General features: G+C 35.9%; 1 protein-coding gene across 1 annotated transcript in view; it reads left to right on the top strand.

Annotated features, from left to right (window-relative positions):
* Positions 1-17,897, top strand: part of PEPD (peptidase D) — a 255,845-nt gene that overhangs the window by 79,023 nt on the left and 158,925 nt on the right. Inside the window, exons 8-9 of the mRNA XM_051979735.1 lie at positions 5,919-5,994; positions 10,206-10,252. Of these exons, the coding sequence (XP_051835695.1) occupies positions 5,919-5,994; positions 10,206-10,252 (123 nt within the window). The remainder of the gene's footprint in view (positions 1-5,918; positions 5,995-10,205; positions 10,253-17,897) is intronic.

A 17,897-nucleotide genomic window follows, 5' to 3' on the forward strand; every position in this document is an offset into this window, starting at 1 on the left:
TCTCTTCCTCAAAATTTTTAGTAACTCCTTATTTTGCCCACCAAAGAACATTCATCAAACTCCTTTGCCTGGTGAGGCCAGCTATTTACTAGTACCTGGATCAGTATCTAATCAGGTACGAACAGACCTTTCCAGATTTCCCTCATTTCTTTCACCAGCAATGCTGGTGCAATGGAAAGAGCTCTGGATTTAGAATCCTGTTTTTAAATCCCCGCACTGCCATTTATGACCTATATGATTTTGGGTTGGTCATATTACTTCTTTAGGGCTCAGTTTCCTCCCTGTTAAAATGAGACTAGATTAGATGTTAGCTAAGAATTACTAAACCTGTGATCCTGTGTCCACTGGATTTAGTCCTTCAGTCAATCTGGACTGCTGTCTATCCCCTGAACATTCTCTGTGCCTTCTTGCTTCCATTTCATTGCTTGTGCCTTTCCTCACCCTTATTACCTATTGAATTTCAACTCAAATGCCATCCCCTCTCCTTAAACGTCACCTCACACTTTGTCTTATGTTCTGATTTACTCAGGTGATATATATATATATATTATATACTAGTTTGGTTCAGCTTGACAAGCAGTTATTAAACTCACATTATTCCAAGTACCATTCTGAGTGATAGATATATACAGGCAAAAATGAAATAATCTCTGCCTTCAGTTTCTTGGGGATAAAAAATTTATCTACTTTTCATTTTCTTTGACTCAGTACAACACCCCTCATACAGTAGGTGTTACATTATTGTTGATTAAATTGAAGTGAGCCCATGTCTCCTGACTCCTAAACTCCCCTAGTCTATTGTTTTTACCACTCTCCACTTCACTAAATGACCAGATATTTCTTGGTTTAAGAATATACTTCTTATGTCTGTATGACTAAATTCTATTTGTTATTCATTGAAAGAATGCTTTTAATATTCATAGCTACTTTTATATTAAACATTATACATGCATATGGATTTATTGATGGAAAAATTTAGAATTGTATAGAAGACTGCTTTAGCTCTGCTTATTATTTCTCCATTAACATCAGTATTACTCTATAAGAAGCCCTTAGGAAGGGAACAAGTATTTATTACAGTGATTACTCTGTGTCAGGCACTAAACTAAGTTTACAAAGATCATCTCATTTGGTCCCCCCAATGATAATAGTTATAATAGTTAACATTTATAGAATGCTTACTATGTTGTACAATTATTGTCTCATTTGATCCTTGAAACAGCTTTGAGAGGTAAGATTCCCATTTTACAGTTTAGCAAACCGAGGCAGAAAGTTAAGTGACTTGCTCAAAGTCACAACAGCTAGAGATTGAACTCAGGTCTTCCCAAGTACAGACAGGCTCAGTGTTCTATCTCTTGTGCCACTTCAATGCCTGGGTATCTTCAGTCCTCTGTAGAACTTTAAAAGTAAATTAAAGTCATGACAAATATTTTCTCATTTCCCTCCTGACTATTCGTGAATTATATTTAGCTTGATTAACACCTTTATCAAGCATCTCTTTACCTTTAGAAATTCATAGACATTGTATAAATACAGATAACAACTCATTTCATTTTCCTTGCTACCTTATACCCAGAGATAGACATATCCAGCAGGCTTTAGGAAGTAAATTCTTTCTTAAAATCGAAGAATCTTCTTGTGGAATGCTTAAAAGTGTTGCTATTTTCCACAGAGAATTAAAACTGGTCCTGGTCCTTCTGGTGATGGAGATAACTGAATCCAAGTTGGGAAGAATTCTATTTAGTCCAGTGGCCAGACTAGATTTTGTGTCTAGGGTAAACTATGGATAATTGGTTAAATCCGTGAGGTGCTTCTTACCTTTCACATGACAAAGTTCTATTTTCAGAATTCATTCATTTATTTATTTATTTTTGCCTTGGATTAAATTGGGTCAGGCTGAAGCCCTGCCATACAGATCTCATCTCAGTAGTGCAATTGTAGGATAATTCTAACTGGCTCAGTTCATGATACTTCTTTACGTGACCAGAACAAAAATTCAGGGCACACTAAGTAGACCTTCAGTTACAGAACCTAAAAGTGGAATTGGGGCTTAGGGAATGGACTAGGACGCCTCATCACATGGCCATTTTCTTTTATAAGCTGGCATGGTGGCTTGTTTGTGAGCCTGAGTGTAGGCATCTGACTCCTCCCCAGAAACAGTCGTTCAGTGACTATGGGATCATAATTGGACCACACCTTTGTCATTGGGGCAATGGGAGGCTGGAGTCACCACTTTTCTGAAGGAGCTAAAGAACTGCACTGACTGCCGAGGTGACTCGTTGGTTGGATGCCTAACAACAGAAGTTTAATAAGCATGGCTCTTTACTAGACACCAGGCTTACAGGGCTGTCTGTGCCATGTACAGGCCCCCCATTCCAGGTGCTTACAGTCTAGTGCTCTAGGGAACTCGCCAGGTACTACCTGGGCTCTGCAGCACGGATGACGCTTCATTTTCTGAAAGGAAACTTCTTTCCATCAGTGAAAGAGAAAAGCTGTTCTCCAACAGTCAGACTCTTGCCTCTCTCAAGGAGCAGGGATCTAACTATAAAGAGAATCAGCTCCACATCAGTTGTTGAACATAAAAGAAATAATTCAAACTCAAAAAATCATCATTACTGAGTAAACTTGTTCCTGCTCAAACTTGAAAAGAAGCGGCTTTCAGCATTGGCATTTATCATGTGGGAATGATTTCTACACCACAGCCTGTTCTGTGACCATTCTTGCTTCACTGTGACTGAAGTAGGTTTACTTTTGTATGAAATCGGATGGTTGGTCTTTTCAGTATTGGTGCTGTTTCCACATCTGCATGCACACATGGAAATGCTCTCCTATTGGTGGCTTTCCAATACAATACTAAAGACTACAGAAACCATATTCTCTCCCACTCCCAGGCCTCTTCTGCACAGTGTTGAGGAGTTTGGTGTGATATGTTCAGTGTGTGGCAGGAAATGTGGGAAGCCAGGGAAGACAGACTTTCTTGTTTGTCAGCCCTGCTATTGGGGAGGCTGAGGATCTCTTGAGCTCAGGAGTTCAAGCAGCAGGAGGGACCAATCGTGGTTAGTTGTCTGGTCTAATCCTGGCACTGTATAGTAGTTTTCAGGAACAGGGGAAGCCACCAGGCTGCCTAAAGGCTGATTTAGACCATGTTTGAAAAGGAACACATCTCCAAATCATTATTGATCAGAGAAATGCAAATTAAGACAACTCTGAGATACCACTACACACCTGTCAGGTTGGCTAAGATGACAGGAAAAGATAATGATGAATGTTGGGGGGGATGTGGAAAAACTAGGATACTGATACATTGTTGATGGAATTGTGAATGCATCCATCCATTTTGGAGAACAATTTGGAACTATGCTCAAAAAGTTATCAAACTGTGCATATCCTTTGACCCAGCAGTGTTACTACTGTGCTTATATCCCAAAGAGATCTTAAAGGGGGAAAGGGACCTGTATGTGCATGAATGTCTGTGGCAGCCCTCTTTGTAGTGGCTAGAAACTGGAAACTGAGTGGATGCCCATCCATTGGAGAATGGCTAAATAAATTGTGGTATATGAATAATATGGAATATTATTGTTCAGTAAGAAATGACCAACAGGATGATTTCAGAGAGGTCTGGAGAGATTTACATGAACTGATGCTAAGTGAAATATTCAGATCCATGAGATCATTATTCATGGCAACTTGCATGGATTATACGATGATTAATTCTGATGGATGTGGCTCAATGAGATGATTCAGGCCAGTTCCAATTGTTCAGTGATGAAGAGAGCCATTTATACCCAGAGAGAGGACTGTAGGGAACTGAGTGTGGATCATAACATAGCATTCTTGCTCTTTCTGTTGTTGTTTGCTTGTATTTTATTTTCTTTCACAGTTTTTTTCTTCTTGATCCAGTTTTTTTGTGCAGCAAAATAAATGTATAAGTATGTGTACATATATTGGATTTAACATATATTTTAACATATTTAACATGTATTGGATCACCTGCCATCTAGGGGAGAGGGTGGGGGCGGAAAGAGGGGAAAATTTGGAACAGAAGGTTTTGCAAGGTTCATTGTTGAAAAATTACTCATGCATATGTTTTATAAATAAAAAGCTTTAATAAAAATAAATAAATTTAATTTAATTAAAAAAAATAAAGAAAAGGAACATGTCAGAGCTCTCAAGCTAATCAACTATCACTGTTATACTTTCAGACTTTGAGGGGTAAAGAACTTGGTTCCTCTCCTTCCTCTTCTCTTTCCAAAAAAGAAGTATAAAAAGCCATAGGCTCTGTTATTAGGTAAATATATGTTTGTCGTGGGCAGTTTTTATGCTTTTAGTTTTAAAAGAGTGACTATTTCAGGTTCTCAACAACTTTATTTCTATTAGCTTTAGCCCAGACAAACAAGGAAGTCTATATTATTATAGTTTGAGAAACTAGGAAGATGTGTTCTCTAGAGAGCTCTGAGATAACTAGTGAATGTTAGCTTCCATTGGCTGTGGATGTTGAGAGTTGGACATAGTGTGGAGGGGAACACGGTGTGGCATCTGTGAGCCAAAAAAAAAGGCAGCTGTGTGTCCAAAACCCAATGTCATGTACGATTTCATGTACAAACAGAAATCCTCTTCATTCCTCTGCATTCCTATCAAGATTATGGAAAGAAACTATTCTATCATAATTGTTGTTGACAAACTGATAAGTGAAAGAAGCTGTCTGACTCACAACTTCATAAAGGGGCTCGTACCAAAACACCTCAAATGTGAAAAGTAGACATATCCATGCCTTCTTTCTCCTAAGCTGTTCATGAACTTCAGTAGCCTATTGTGAGAGAAAGGGGGACCTTATTTTTTAACAATAAGGGAGTCCATAACAGGGCTCATTTTGTGAGATTTGTGTCTTGACAACCTTTTGAGAGGTTGTGAATTTTTTTTTGGTGAAAGGAGTACAAGGTTATAAAAGCCCTAAAGAAAGGAATAAGTTGTGTTCATAATGTCTTTCTGGGGCCTCATGTGAGCAATGAGTTATATCTAGAACAGGAGTTCTTAATTTGGGATGTTTAAACTAAAAGAAAATATTTTGATACTATATTTCAGTGTCTGTCTTTCTAATTTTATGAATTTTATTTTATGTGTTTAAAAACATCCTGAGAAGGAGTTCATCTACTTCATCAGACAGTCAAAAGGCTCTATGATGCAAAAAAAAAAAAAAGAAAAGAAAAGAAAAGAAAAGAAATTTTAACTCAGAAGATAGCTTTTTGTGAATCCAAAGCTTTTCTTAGATATTGTTGTTGATGTCTAGATGAAATTTATTCAATTAAAGGCAAAAATGAACTCCAGAAGGATTCAAGTGGCTGGTGTTTTACCCTTTATTCCTTTAAACTTATTATATTTTCCTTTATAAAAATGGTCAGTGTAGATGGTACTGACAGGCTCTAGTAGCTTTCTCATATAATTTTTGCATGAGAGAAAAGGTTAGATATGATTCTAAAATCCATCTAGTAACTTTTTGAGTATTCCAGTTATTCAGTAATAAGGGATCTTGTCAAGATATTTGGGGACTCTGATTAGATGTGGAATGAATATATGAAGTCAAAGTCCATGCTCACTAAGAAGTCATAATGGTCTGTCAAGGATGCTTCAAAGTGTAATAAAGTCACACATTAAGGAACAAGTCTTCCATTTGGTCATTTTATCTGAGAGAACATTGGAATACTGAATTCGCTGTTGACATTGTTTGTAGAATTTGGAATTGTTTATTTTGCTTTGCTTTTGCTAAATATTTTCTTTCTTTGAAAAATAGTTATTAGATATGTGAACATCCTGTTGATTTTTCATTTCTGACAAAACTGTTCATTAGATTTAAAAGATCTGACTTTGATTACAATTCTCATCTGACTTGTTCTCACCCCCCCCCCTTTTTTTTTTTAAAGCCGTGTGATTAAGACTGACATGGAGTTGGAAGTTTTACGCTATACCAACAAAGTCTCCAGCGATGCCCATAGAGAGGTAAGGATACCATTACTACCTAGGTTCAGAGAATGTGTTGGGCACTCTTGTTTAATGACCAAACCTTAGAGGGAATTGGATACACATAAAGGCCATATCTAATTCACTCTGGAGCACAGAACTTGCTAATATGGCATGTATTATGTAGGAGATGTAATGGTGATTTCATTTTTTCAGTTTCCCCTTAAATATAATTTCTTTATAAAAAGTAATAACTCTGAAGACTGAAAAATAAAATAGACTAGCAATTCTCAAACTTTTTGGTTTTAGGACTCCTTTACATTATTAACAATTATTGAGGACTCCAAAGATCTTTTGTTTATATTGATTATATCTATCAGTATTCATCATATTAGAAATTAAAACTGATATAAAAACATATTTATTAAGTCATTTAAAGATGAAAATGAAATCATTACATCTTAAAATATATAACATTTTTATGAAAAATAACTTTTTCAAAATAAAAAATTAATAAGAAAAGTGGCATTGTTTTACATATTTTTCTAAATTTCTTTGCTGTTTGGATTAATAGAAGCTGGATTTTCATATCTGCTTCTGTATTCAGTCTATAGTGATATATTATTTTGGTTAAAATATAGTTTGTGCTAATGCAGACAAGATCAGAAGGGAAATAATAAATTGGGAAAAAAATTTTACATTTAAGGATTCTGATAAAGGCCTCATTTATATATATAGAGAATTGACTCAAATTTATAAGAATCCAAGCCATTCTCCAATTGACAAATGATCAAAGGATATGAACAGACAGTTTTCAGATGAAGAAATTAAAACTTTCTAATCATATGAGAACAACATAACTATTAATCAGAGAAATGCAAATTAAGACAACTCTGAGATACCACTACATACCTCTCAGATTGGCTAGGATGACAGGAAAAGATAATGACGAAGTTGCAGGGGATGTGGGAAAACTGGGACACTGATGCCTTGTTGGTGGAATTGTGAATACATCGAGCCATTCTGGAGAGCAATTTGGAATTGTGCTCAAAAAGTTATCAAACTGTGCATACCCTTTGACCCAACAATGTTTCTACTGGGCTTATATTCCAAAGACATCTTAAAGGAGGGAAAGAGACCTGTATGTGCCAAAATGTTTGTGGCAGCCCTGTTTGTAGTGGCAAGATGAGTGAATGCTCATCAGTTGGAGAATGGATGAATAAGTTGTATATGAATGGTATGTGAATGTTATAGAAAATTATTGTTCTGTAAGAAATGAGCAGCAGGATGATTTCAGAAAGAACTGGAGAAACTTACATGAACTGATGCAAAGTGAAATGAGCAGGATCAGGAGATCATTGTACATGGCAATATCAGTATTATACAATGATCAATTCTGATGAACGTGGCTCTTTCTAACAATGAGATGATTGATGCCACTTCCAATGATCTTGTGATAAAGAGAGCCATCTACACCCAGAGAGAGGACTGTGGGACCTGAATATGGATCACAACATAACATTCTCACTTTTTTTGTTGTTGTTTGCTTGCGTTTTGTTTTCTTACTCAATCCTTTTCTTGATCTGAGTTCTCTTGTGCAGCAAGAGAATTGTATAAATATGTTTATACATATTGGATTTAACATTTATATATAATATATTTAACATTTATATATAATATATTTAACATATATTTTAACATTTTTAACATGTTTAACATATATTGAATTGCCATCTAGTGGAGGAAGTGGGGGAAAGGAAGGGAAATCTGAAACACAAAGCTATGCAAGGGTCAGTGTTGTCAAATTGTCTGTGCACATGTTTTTAAAATAAAAAAACTTTATATCGTGTATACACACACACACACACACACACACACACACACACACACACATATATATATAAAATTTGTGAAGAAAATCTTATCTCACATAGTTATGGCATGGAGAGAATTTTTTTTCATAATCAAATGAGCCTTAATGTTGTTATAAAAATAGTTTTGGTCTAGTAGCTCCCCTAAAAGAATCTCAGGGAACACCAAGTAACCATGGTCCCCATTTTGGGCACCACTGGAATAAATATCAAGAGTTAAGAGCCTTGAGTTCTGAGTGACAATGACAGCTTTGTTTACACATCTAAAAATGAGAAAAACAGAGCTAGCCCACTCTGTAGGATTGGCAGTACAGAATCATTTATAAAAAAAAGATGTGCCCCAGATAAAGAGGGTAGTTAGAATAGGGGCTCTCTTTCTTGGCGCACTCTGCTTAATTATTAAAACTTTCTCAATAATGATCCTAAAAGTAACACTTGTAATCATTTACTTTTTTAATTAAATTTTATTTTCACCAAAATTTGACATTTTACTTCCCACTACTTCTCTTTGAGAAAACAAGAAAAACAAAAACCTTTTTACAAATATGTATAATTAAGCGAAACAAATTCCCATGTTGTCTGTATTCCTTTCCCCCTTCTCCCCCCCCTAAAAGAAAAAAAAAGTCTCAGTCTGGCCTTTTGAGTCCATTAGCTTTCAGGTTGGAGGTGAATAGTACTTTTTTTTTTTTTTGGAAGCCTCAGGGTTGTGTCTTGCTCAGGGTCACACAACTAGTAAATATCCAGGGTCAGATTTGAACTCAGGTCCATCTAACTCTAGGAATAGTACTCTATTCACTGTGCTAACTAGCTGCCCTTATAGAGTATTTTTAAAATGTGAATATTAATAGCTTAGTTTTTTTTTTTCTCTGAAAACTGTTGAAATCCTTTGACCACATATCACTAGAGGAGTTCCTACTTGACTTCTCTTCTAATTTTAGCTTCATTGATTTTGTTTGTACAGACATGTATGTAATCAAAATTGTTCATTGTACCTTCTTTGATCCTCTCTATATCGTTTGTTCATAAACTGTTCCCCAATCCCTAGTCTTTTTTGCTCCTCTAATTTGTTTATGATGTTATCTTTATGTCATTTACCCATTTGAAGTTTATTCTGGAATATGAAGTGAATTGTTTCTCAGGCTTTTAGCTAAGATCAGTTGTGGAATTTGAGGTGAAATTATTGATCTAAATCTAGTTTCTTTCCAGTTGCCTAGCTGTTTTTATCAAATAGTGAATTTTTGATCCAATAGCAGAATCTTTGGGTTTATTGAACATTAGGGTACTTTATCTATTATTTACTTCCATACAATCTGTTGCACTGATCAATTCTCTATCTCTTAACTAGTGTTAAGTTGTTTTGATGATTATAGATTGTAATATAGCTTGAGATTTGATATTTCTAGGTCCTTTTCATCTGACTTTTAAAAAAAAATAAACTAATTCCTGTGAGACTTTCGACCTTCTATTCCTCCAGATGAATACTCTATAAAGTAATCCTTTGGTAGTTAGAGTGATATGGTCCTGCCTTACATTTGGATACTATTGTCATTTTTATATTATGTTGACTTATACTAGCCATGTGCCATGAATATTTCTCAAATTATTTATATTTTTATTTGTGTAAATAGTATTTTGTAATTATTTTCATAGGTTTTGCATGTTTTGCAAAGTAGATTTTTAAATAATTTATAGTTTGTGTGGAAATTTTAAGTGGAATTTTTCTTTCTCTCTTTGCTAGATTTTGTTGGTGATAGACAAATGCTTTTGATTTATGTAGGTTCAATATTTTCTTAGCAAGCAGCTTTTTGGGATTAGAAATTTAGAACTGGAAAGGGTATCCCCCCATACATGAGAAATAAAAGATATATTAAGAATTATATTTCTAGAAAGGTTTCAGGGAAAGGAATTCTAGATTTGGCAAGTAGTATAACACTAAATTCTTCAGTAGGAAAAGCAGCTTCGTGTTGGGAAATGGATGAAAGTTTTTTTGTACTATAATCCTTATACTGATCAATTTTCTTTCTATTTCACAAAAGTTAAACAAAGGGAAACCTTTTAGTGATAATCATCATAGCTTTCTTAGCATTAAGTATTCACTAAACATATTTTGATTAAACTTTTATGTTTGGAATTGACTTCAGTAAGGTATTTCTATATTTATGGTTTCAGAATAAGAATTCTCTGTAACAATTTAGTTAAACTATATGATTTCGTAAGTATTTTTGAGAGTTCCCATTTACCATATTTCTGTACTCTATGCATATGGAGTTATTTTCATGAAACAGGGTCTTGTGAAAATGTTGCACTATAAATAGTTTATAGGACAGTATTATTTCATGTTCTTAATACAAATATCTTTGGTTAATATCTGTCTTACAGGTCATGAAAGCAGTAAAAGTGGGAATGAAGGAATATGAGTTGGAGAGGTAAGGCCATCTTGTTTCTTTAAGTAAAGATTAAAATGTAAAAAACTAGTAATTTATGTCCCCAAAAAAGGGACAGATGAGGCCCAGCATTGACAGCACTGATTGAGTGGGGATTATGAATACCACTTCTAGATGTGACTGAAAGATTAGTTTTCTTTTTGCTGTAGCCAGTTCATTGGTTCTTGGCAGTGTATTTGATCGTAATAATCTTTGATTACTTTTCAATCTGGTTTAGTGCCCCATCATTCTGTACTTGGACTTTCTTTCTGTAATTTACAAGAAACTTTATAAAATAGTCATTATTGTGGTTTGAAAGACTCTAGAAAATACAGTTTGCCAGTTATATATGTAAACATTGCCATCATTTCTGCTGTGCTCAGAGGACTTAATCTGTGATGGTTTAAGAGACTCATAAAATGTTCTAACGGGTTCAATTAGATTGCAATGGGCAAGGAAGGTCTATCATCAGTTGTCAGAGTTGCTGGACTTGGAGGCAAGGAATACCTGGGTTCAGATATCATCTCAGACTTATTTTCTGTGTCATACCCAATGATGTCACTTAACCTCTCTGTGTCTGTGTATCTTCATTGGTAAACTGAATTGGCTGCATTCTGTGGTCTCTAAGATCCCTTCTGCCACTTATTCTGTGGTCCTTTGATCTTATGACCTCTGGGGAGGGGGAAGAGGGTATTGAGCTTACCAGCATAGTCCTCTGGGCTGTCACCAGCTTGACTTTATCCAGAAATGTGGTAACATTTCTAGAATAGGGAACAAAAGACTGGGTAGAAGTTAAGTCTAAAAGAATCAAGTGTTGGCCTTCAACTGAAAAGGTGAATTAAACAAGTGAAGGTGACCTGAAGCCGAATGTTATCTTCTACACACCTCCATCTTACTTCCTGCCAGTGACTTCATAGACAGTTCTGACTTGAAGGCCAGCTTATTTCTGGATGCTAAACAAGTACACTGAGCCCAATCCTACCCTTGTCTCTAGTTTACCATCAAATCCTACCTAAGAAGGATGAGTAGAAAAAAGAGGCAGATCATAATGAATTTCTCATTTTCCTTCATCCCAGTCTAGCTTCTTTTGGATCCTGGGCACATGGATATGTACTTTTGTCCTTTGTGACTCACTCCAATCATTAATGTAGTGTGCAAGGGCTTGTCTTTGTATCTGATTCATGTGTAGCTCATGGGGATAACAGGTGAGAGCAGTGTGCACGGGTAAGTTCCTGACACCACTTTTTAAAAAGCAAAAGTGTTGTGGAGACAGTTCCTTACACTGTAAGCTTAAAAGAAATTGGCACCTAGGGCTGATTACTGGAAGGAAACTTGGTTTGAGAAGAAACGCTCAGCTGGATCTGAGTTCCTGTCTTCTTCTTTCTTGTGTGCACCAACTCCTATGGTAGTCATTACATTCCATTAGGGATTAGGAAAGATAAGGGTCTGTGACCTGTGTGTTTTATTTAACTCAAGAATAAAAAGAAAGAATTTAATGCATGAATTGAAGATGAAAATGAAAAGTGAAGTTGAGTCTGAAAGGATCAGGAACGGAAATAAAAAAAAGTCTTTGATAGAAGCAATATAGTTTGAAGAAATGGAGGTCATATTAAACTTTAAAGTTATAACTGTAGTAGAAATCTTGAAAAGGGAAACAGTAGATTAATTCATAGCACCATAATCCATATGGTTTATGTTGTGAGGAAAATTTGGTTGTGAAGGAGTTAAAAGGGCCATGTCAGAAATGGTGTGCTATTGGGGAGCACTTAGCAAATGACCAAACCATATTTAATCTCGGAGATCCTATCTGTTGGAAGGATTGAACTGGGGTAGTGAGTAATAATCAAACCTCTCATAGCATCTGCTATAGCAATATTATCTCTGTTGATAGGCAATGCAATATCCGTAGTCTGATGTTCCAATTAATCTCTGAGTTTCCCCAGAGTTTTGTGATGTGAAATATCAGAAATACATTTTGATAGCAGCCTGCTGTTACCAAGCCTAGTAAGGTGGGATGGATAAGGAGGAAGGACTGAAGAGGGTGATAGAAGAAGCTCCTCAAAAATGGAGCTTTCAGAGCCCAACTCAGATGAATCCCAGGTAGCCACTACTCTTCTTTTGGGAGGCTTTGGTTAAATAAGGTGAATAGAAATGTTGGTGGCCTAAAGGAAGAACCATTGATATGTCATCTCAGAATTGACCCTTTCGGATCCCTATTAGAGAAAGATGGAGAGCTTTCATAGATTAATAAAAAGGACAAAGTAGAAATGAATTGAAAGCATTTTTAAAAAGTTAATATATCCTACCATAAAGGGACCTGACTCAATTAGATTGATCCAAAGTAATGCCAGAACTGTAGTTTGCAGTAAAATAGCAAAATAAGTAAAAAATTGGAACAAGAATAAGTTGATGGCCCCACAGCCACAGATTCCTGGAGTAGTGGTCTGATCTCCAATTTGGGCTTGCTTCATATAATTTCTGGATGTGAGGGAAGTAAAAATTCTTGGGTATGAATTCCAAGGAGAGAACCCCAACTACTATTTCAGAAATTTCTGTGTTTCTTGCCCATGGTGTTTCCCAAAATGGTACCCAGAGGTCAATCCCTATAGAGTTGGTAACGTATTTTTAGGTCAGGACTTTTGTCTTTCTACAAGACATAGCTTTTTGAAAGTTGATCTTCCCCTCCCTTCTCAGAATTGATGATGTCTACAAATACCTTCTTTTGGAATTTGCCTTTCCCTTTCTCAGTGGGAGCAAAGAAAAGTTTTGTTTTGTTTTAATTTTCTGGGGTAGAGGGGAGGAAGCAATTTAGAATTTAATGACTTGTTCAGTGTCTCACAGGAATCTGAGATTGGATTTGAACTCAAGTTCTTTTCACTTCAGGGCTAATGTTCTATTCACTGTGCCACCTAGTTGCCCCACACAGAAAAATTTCTTTCTAGGAATTTGAGGGAATGTAGCCTACTGGGCTGATAAATCATATATAGCCCTTTAACATGTTGGTATGCTTTCTTTACATAATCTGTTTTAATTAGGTGGTGCAAGTTTCAACCTCATTTTACAATTGGAGAGACTGAGGCTCAGAAAATTGGAGTAATTTGTTTATAGTTATATGTAGTAATGGAGACTCAGAAGGTTGGAGTAATTTGCCCATAGCAGACAACTGCTAGTGCATTGATGTCAGTTGGTTAATTCTGTACACTGAATGATGGTAATTATTTGTGCTGAAATCTGGGAGAACTTAACCAAGAAGACAGTCCCAAAATGCATTTTTTAAAAAAATAAACAACAAACTTATAAGCAAGAAACTCAAAAAGACTAAGAAATTGTGTTATAGAGAGAATTGGGGGAGCCAAGATGGCAGAGAAGGCACACACGACTTTCTAAGCTCCTCTCATTCCCCTCATAACCAACTATTTAATTCAGCCTCAAAAATAGCTCTTCACTGCTTAAATTCATGAAGATTAGAAGCATTACAACTTACCAGCCAAGTCAGTCTGGAAGATCACCAGGAAAGGTTTGTCCTGAGGGGCCAGAAACAGACTAGCACAGACAGCGAGAGACTATTATCCTGAGCAAACCAGGGGCGGGGGTGACCTCTGTGGCTAGAGAAATTATAGAAATGACTCTGCTATAGGCTAACTGCTCTGCCTTGACTAAGAAGCAGTAAACTGGCAGAGAAATTAAAGCCTAAAACAGAGGGTACTCTAAAAAACACCAGAACCTAAGGAGATCTGGCTGTAACCACTCAAACCTGGAAGTGACTCAGGCAGACTTTAACACAGCCCTGCAGTCACATCCTGTAGTTTGGGGCTTTTGTGGGGACAGTTACAAATCTGCACGGCAGGGGGGCACAACCTGGGTAGCCTCTAACTGCACGGCCTGGGGCAATAGAACTTCCCCAGCAGGCTGTGCTTCCGGATTCTGGTCCCTGCAAATCCATTCACTGCTCAACTGCTAATACCCCAGTCCCAGGGCAGGCTTTGGCTTAGGGTAGTGAAACTCTCACTGCTCAGCGTCTAGCCCCAGGGCAGTCGTTATCTCACGGGAGGGAGGAGGGGAGAGGGGTATTTCTTTGCAGGGCACTTTCCCAGCTCAACCCTGCAGGCCTGGGTTACTCCCGGGTGGGGAACTCTTTCCCAGAGCACTCTAGTACCTTACTGCTTTTTGTAGCTGACTGGCAGGACAGCTACCTGTCCATACATCTATCACTGCTTTGCAGAGGAAGCTGGTAACCTCCTGGCTCTGAAGGAAGACCCTACAGGCTTTAACAAAATGAGTAAAAAAATCAAAAGAATGATTGATAATTTCTATACAGAACAAGAGCAGCTTTTCAACCCTGAAGAAACTAATAGCAGACAGTCTCCAGACAATTGTTGGTCCCCAATACAAAAGGTTTCCTAGAAGAGACTATTAAAACCCTTGAAAGAGAACTAGAAGAAAAATGGGGAAAGGAAAGAGAAGCTATGCAAGAGAGTACAGAAAAGGCACATAACTCACTAAAAGAAAGATTTGATAAAATGGAAAAAGAAAACAACTTCCTGAAATGTGAATTGGAAAAGGTAAAAAACTCCCAAGAAGTGCAGGGAAACAGAATTTGTGAATTGAAAAAAGAAAATAACTCATTAAAAAAAAAAAAAAAAAAAAAAAAAAAAAAAAAAAAAAAAAAAAAAAGATTAGTGAAATGGAAAAAAAAATCCATAGAGCAAAACAACTCAATTGGACATATACAAAAAGAAGTAAAAAAAGCTAATGAAGAAAATAACTCACTAAAAATCAGAACTGAACAAATAGAAATGACTGATTCATTGAGACATCAAGAATTAGTCAAGCAAAACCAAAAAAAAATGAAAGATTGGAAAAACAACAGACCTGGAAAATAGATCTAGGAGAGAACCTGAGGATCATTGGACTACCCGAAAATTATGATGAAAAAAAAAAGCCTAGATACTATTTTATAGGAAATCATCAAAGAGAACTGCCCAGAAGTAATAGAACCAGAAGGTTAAATGGGCATTGAAAGAATTCATCGAACACCTTCTGAAAAAGACCCTAAAATAAAGACTCTGAGGAATATTGTGGCCAAACTTCAGAATTTTCAGACTAAAGAAAAAATTTTACAAGTAGCCAGGAAAAAACAGTTCAAATATCGAGGTGCCACAATAAGGGTCACTCAAGATCTGGCTGCCTCAACATTAAAGGATCGAAGGGCCTGGAATCAGATATTCCAAAAGGCAAAAGAGCTTGGGATGCAGCCAAGAATAAACTACCCAGCTAAGCTGAGTATTTTTTTTCCATGGAAGAAGATGGACATTTAATGAAATAGAGGAATTCCATTTGTTTCTAAGGAAAAAACCAGACTTAAACAAAAAATTTGATCTCCAACAACAAGACTCAAGAGAAGTAGAAAAAGATAAAAGGAACTCTTGATAACTGTATTTCTGTTGTGTATATATATAAAAACCATATGGATAATTTGATTTTACCTATTTAACATAAAAAAGGGAAGTAGAAATGGAAAGGGGATAGTGTCAGAAAAAGGGAAAAGGGGAGATAAAAAGAGGGAAACTATATGCAACGATGAGGCAAAGAAAACCTGTCATATCTGAGGGAACTTAGAGAGGGGGAGGAACATTGTGTGAATCCTACTCTCATCAGAGTTGGCTCAAAGAGGAAATAATTGATATATTTGTTTTACAGAGATTTCTTCTCTCACTTCATTAAAAAGTGGGAAAGGAAAAGGAACAAGGAAAAAGAGGAATAAGGGAAGGGTACCAGAAAGGGGAAGGGATTCAAAGAGAGGAGGAAGGGATACTAAAGAGGGAGAGCTGCGTGATACAAGTGGGACCAATAAGTTTAATACTAGGGAAGAAGGGAAGGAGGACAAGAAAAAGAAAAGTATAATCTGGGGATATTAGGATGGCAGGAAATACAGAATTAGTAATTTTAACCGTAAATGTGAATGGGATGAACTCTCCCATAAAGAGGAGGTGGATAGCAGACTGAATCAGAAGTCAGAACCCTACAATATGTTGTTTATAGGAAACACATTTAAAACAGGAAAATATATACAGAGTAAAGGTAAAAGGCTGGAGCAGAATCTATTATGCTTCAGGTGAAGTCAAAAAAACAGGGGTAGCCATCCTTATCTCAGATCAAGCAAAAGCAAAAATTGATGTAATTAAAAGAGATAAGGAAGGAAACTATATCTTGCTAAAGGGTATTATAGACAATGAAGCAATATCAGTATTAAACATATATGCACCAAGTGGTATAGCATCTAACTTCCTAAAGGAGAAGTTAAGAGAGTTGCGAGAAGAAATAGACAGCAAAACTATAATAGTGAGAGATTTCAATCTTGCACTCTCAGATTTAGATAAATCAAATCACAAAACAAATAAGAAAGAAATTAAAGAGGTAAATAGAATATTAGAAAAATTAGATATGATAGATCTCTGGAGAAAACTGAATGGTGACAGAAAGGAGTATACTTTCTTCTCAGCAGTTCATGGAACCTACACAAAAATTGACCATATATTAGGACATAAAGACCTCAAAATTAAATGCAGGAAGGCAGAAATAGTAAATGCTTTCTTTTCAGATCACAGTCCAATAAAAACTACATTCAACAAAAAGTTAGGTGTAAATAGATCAAAAAGTAATTGGAAACTAAATAATCTCATCTTAAAGAATGATTGGGTGAAACAGCAAATTATAGACACAATTAATAGTTTCACTCAAGATAATAACAACGGTGAGACATCATACCAAAATTTATGGGATGCAGCCAAAGCGGTAATAAGGGGAAATTTTATATCCTTAGAGGCTTACTTGAATAAAATAGAGAAAGAGAAGATCAATGAATTGGGCCTGCAACTTAAAAAGCTAGAAAAAGACCAAATTAAAACCCCCCAATCAATTACTAAACTTGAAATTCTAAAATTAAAAGGAGAAATTATAATATAGAAAGTAAAAAAACTATTGAACTAATAAATAAAATTAAGAATTGGTTTTGTGAAAAAACCATAAAACTGATAAACCTTTGGTAAACCTGATTAGAAAAAGTAGAGAGAGGGAAATCAAATTAGTAGTCTTACAAATGAAAAGGGAGAACTTTCCACCAATGAAGAGGAAATTAAAGAAATAATAAAGGGTTACTTTGCCCAACTTTATGCCAATAAATTTGATAACCTAAGTGAAATGGATGACTACCTCCAAAAACATAGGCTTCCCAGATTATCAGAGAAGGAAATAAATTGCTTAAATAGTCCCATTTCGGAAAAAGAAATAGAATAAGCTATTAATCAACTCCTTAAAAAAAAAATTCCCAGGCCAGATGGATTTACATGTGAATTCTACCAAACATTCAAAGAACAATTAGCCCCAATGCTTTATAAACTATTTGAAAAAATAGGGAATGAAGGAGTCCTACCAAATTCCTTTTATGACAGAGACGTGGTACTGATACCTAAACCAGGTAGGTTGAAAACAGAGAAAGAAAATTATAGACCAATCTCTTTAATGAATAATGAAGCTAAAATCTTAAATAAGATATTAGCAACAAGACTACAGAAAATCATCCCCAGGATAATACACCCCAGTCAAGTAGGATTTATACCAAGAGTGCAGGGCTGATTCAATATTAGGA

The sequence above is a fragment of the Antechinus flavipes genome, chromosome 2, assembly GCF_016432865.1.
Source record: "Antechinus flavipes isolate AdamAnt ecotype Samford, QLD, Australia chromosome 2, AdamAnt_v2, whole genome shotgun sequence".
In the NCBI taxonomy this organism is placed as follows: domain Eukaryota; kingdom Metazoa; phylum Chordata; class Mammalia; order Dasyuromorphia; family Dasyuridae; genus Antechinus; species Antechinus flavipes.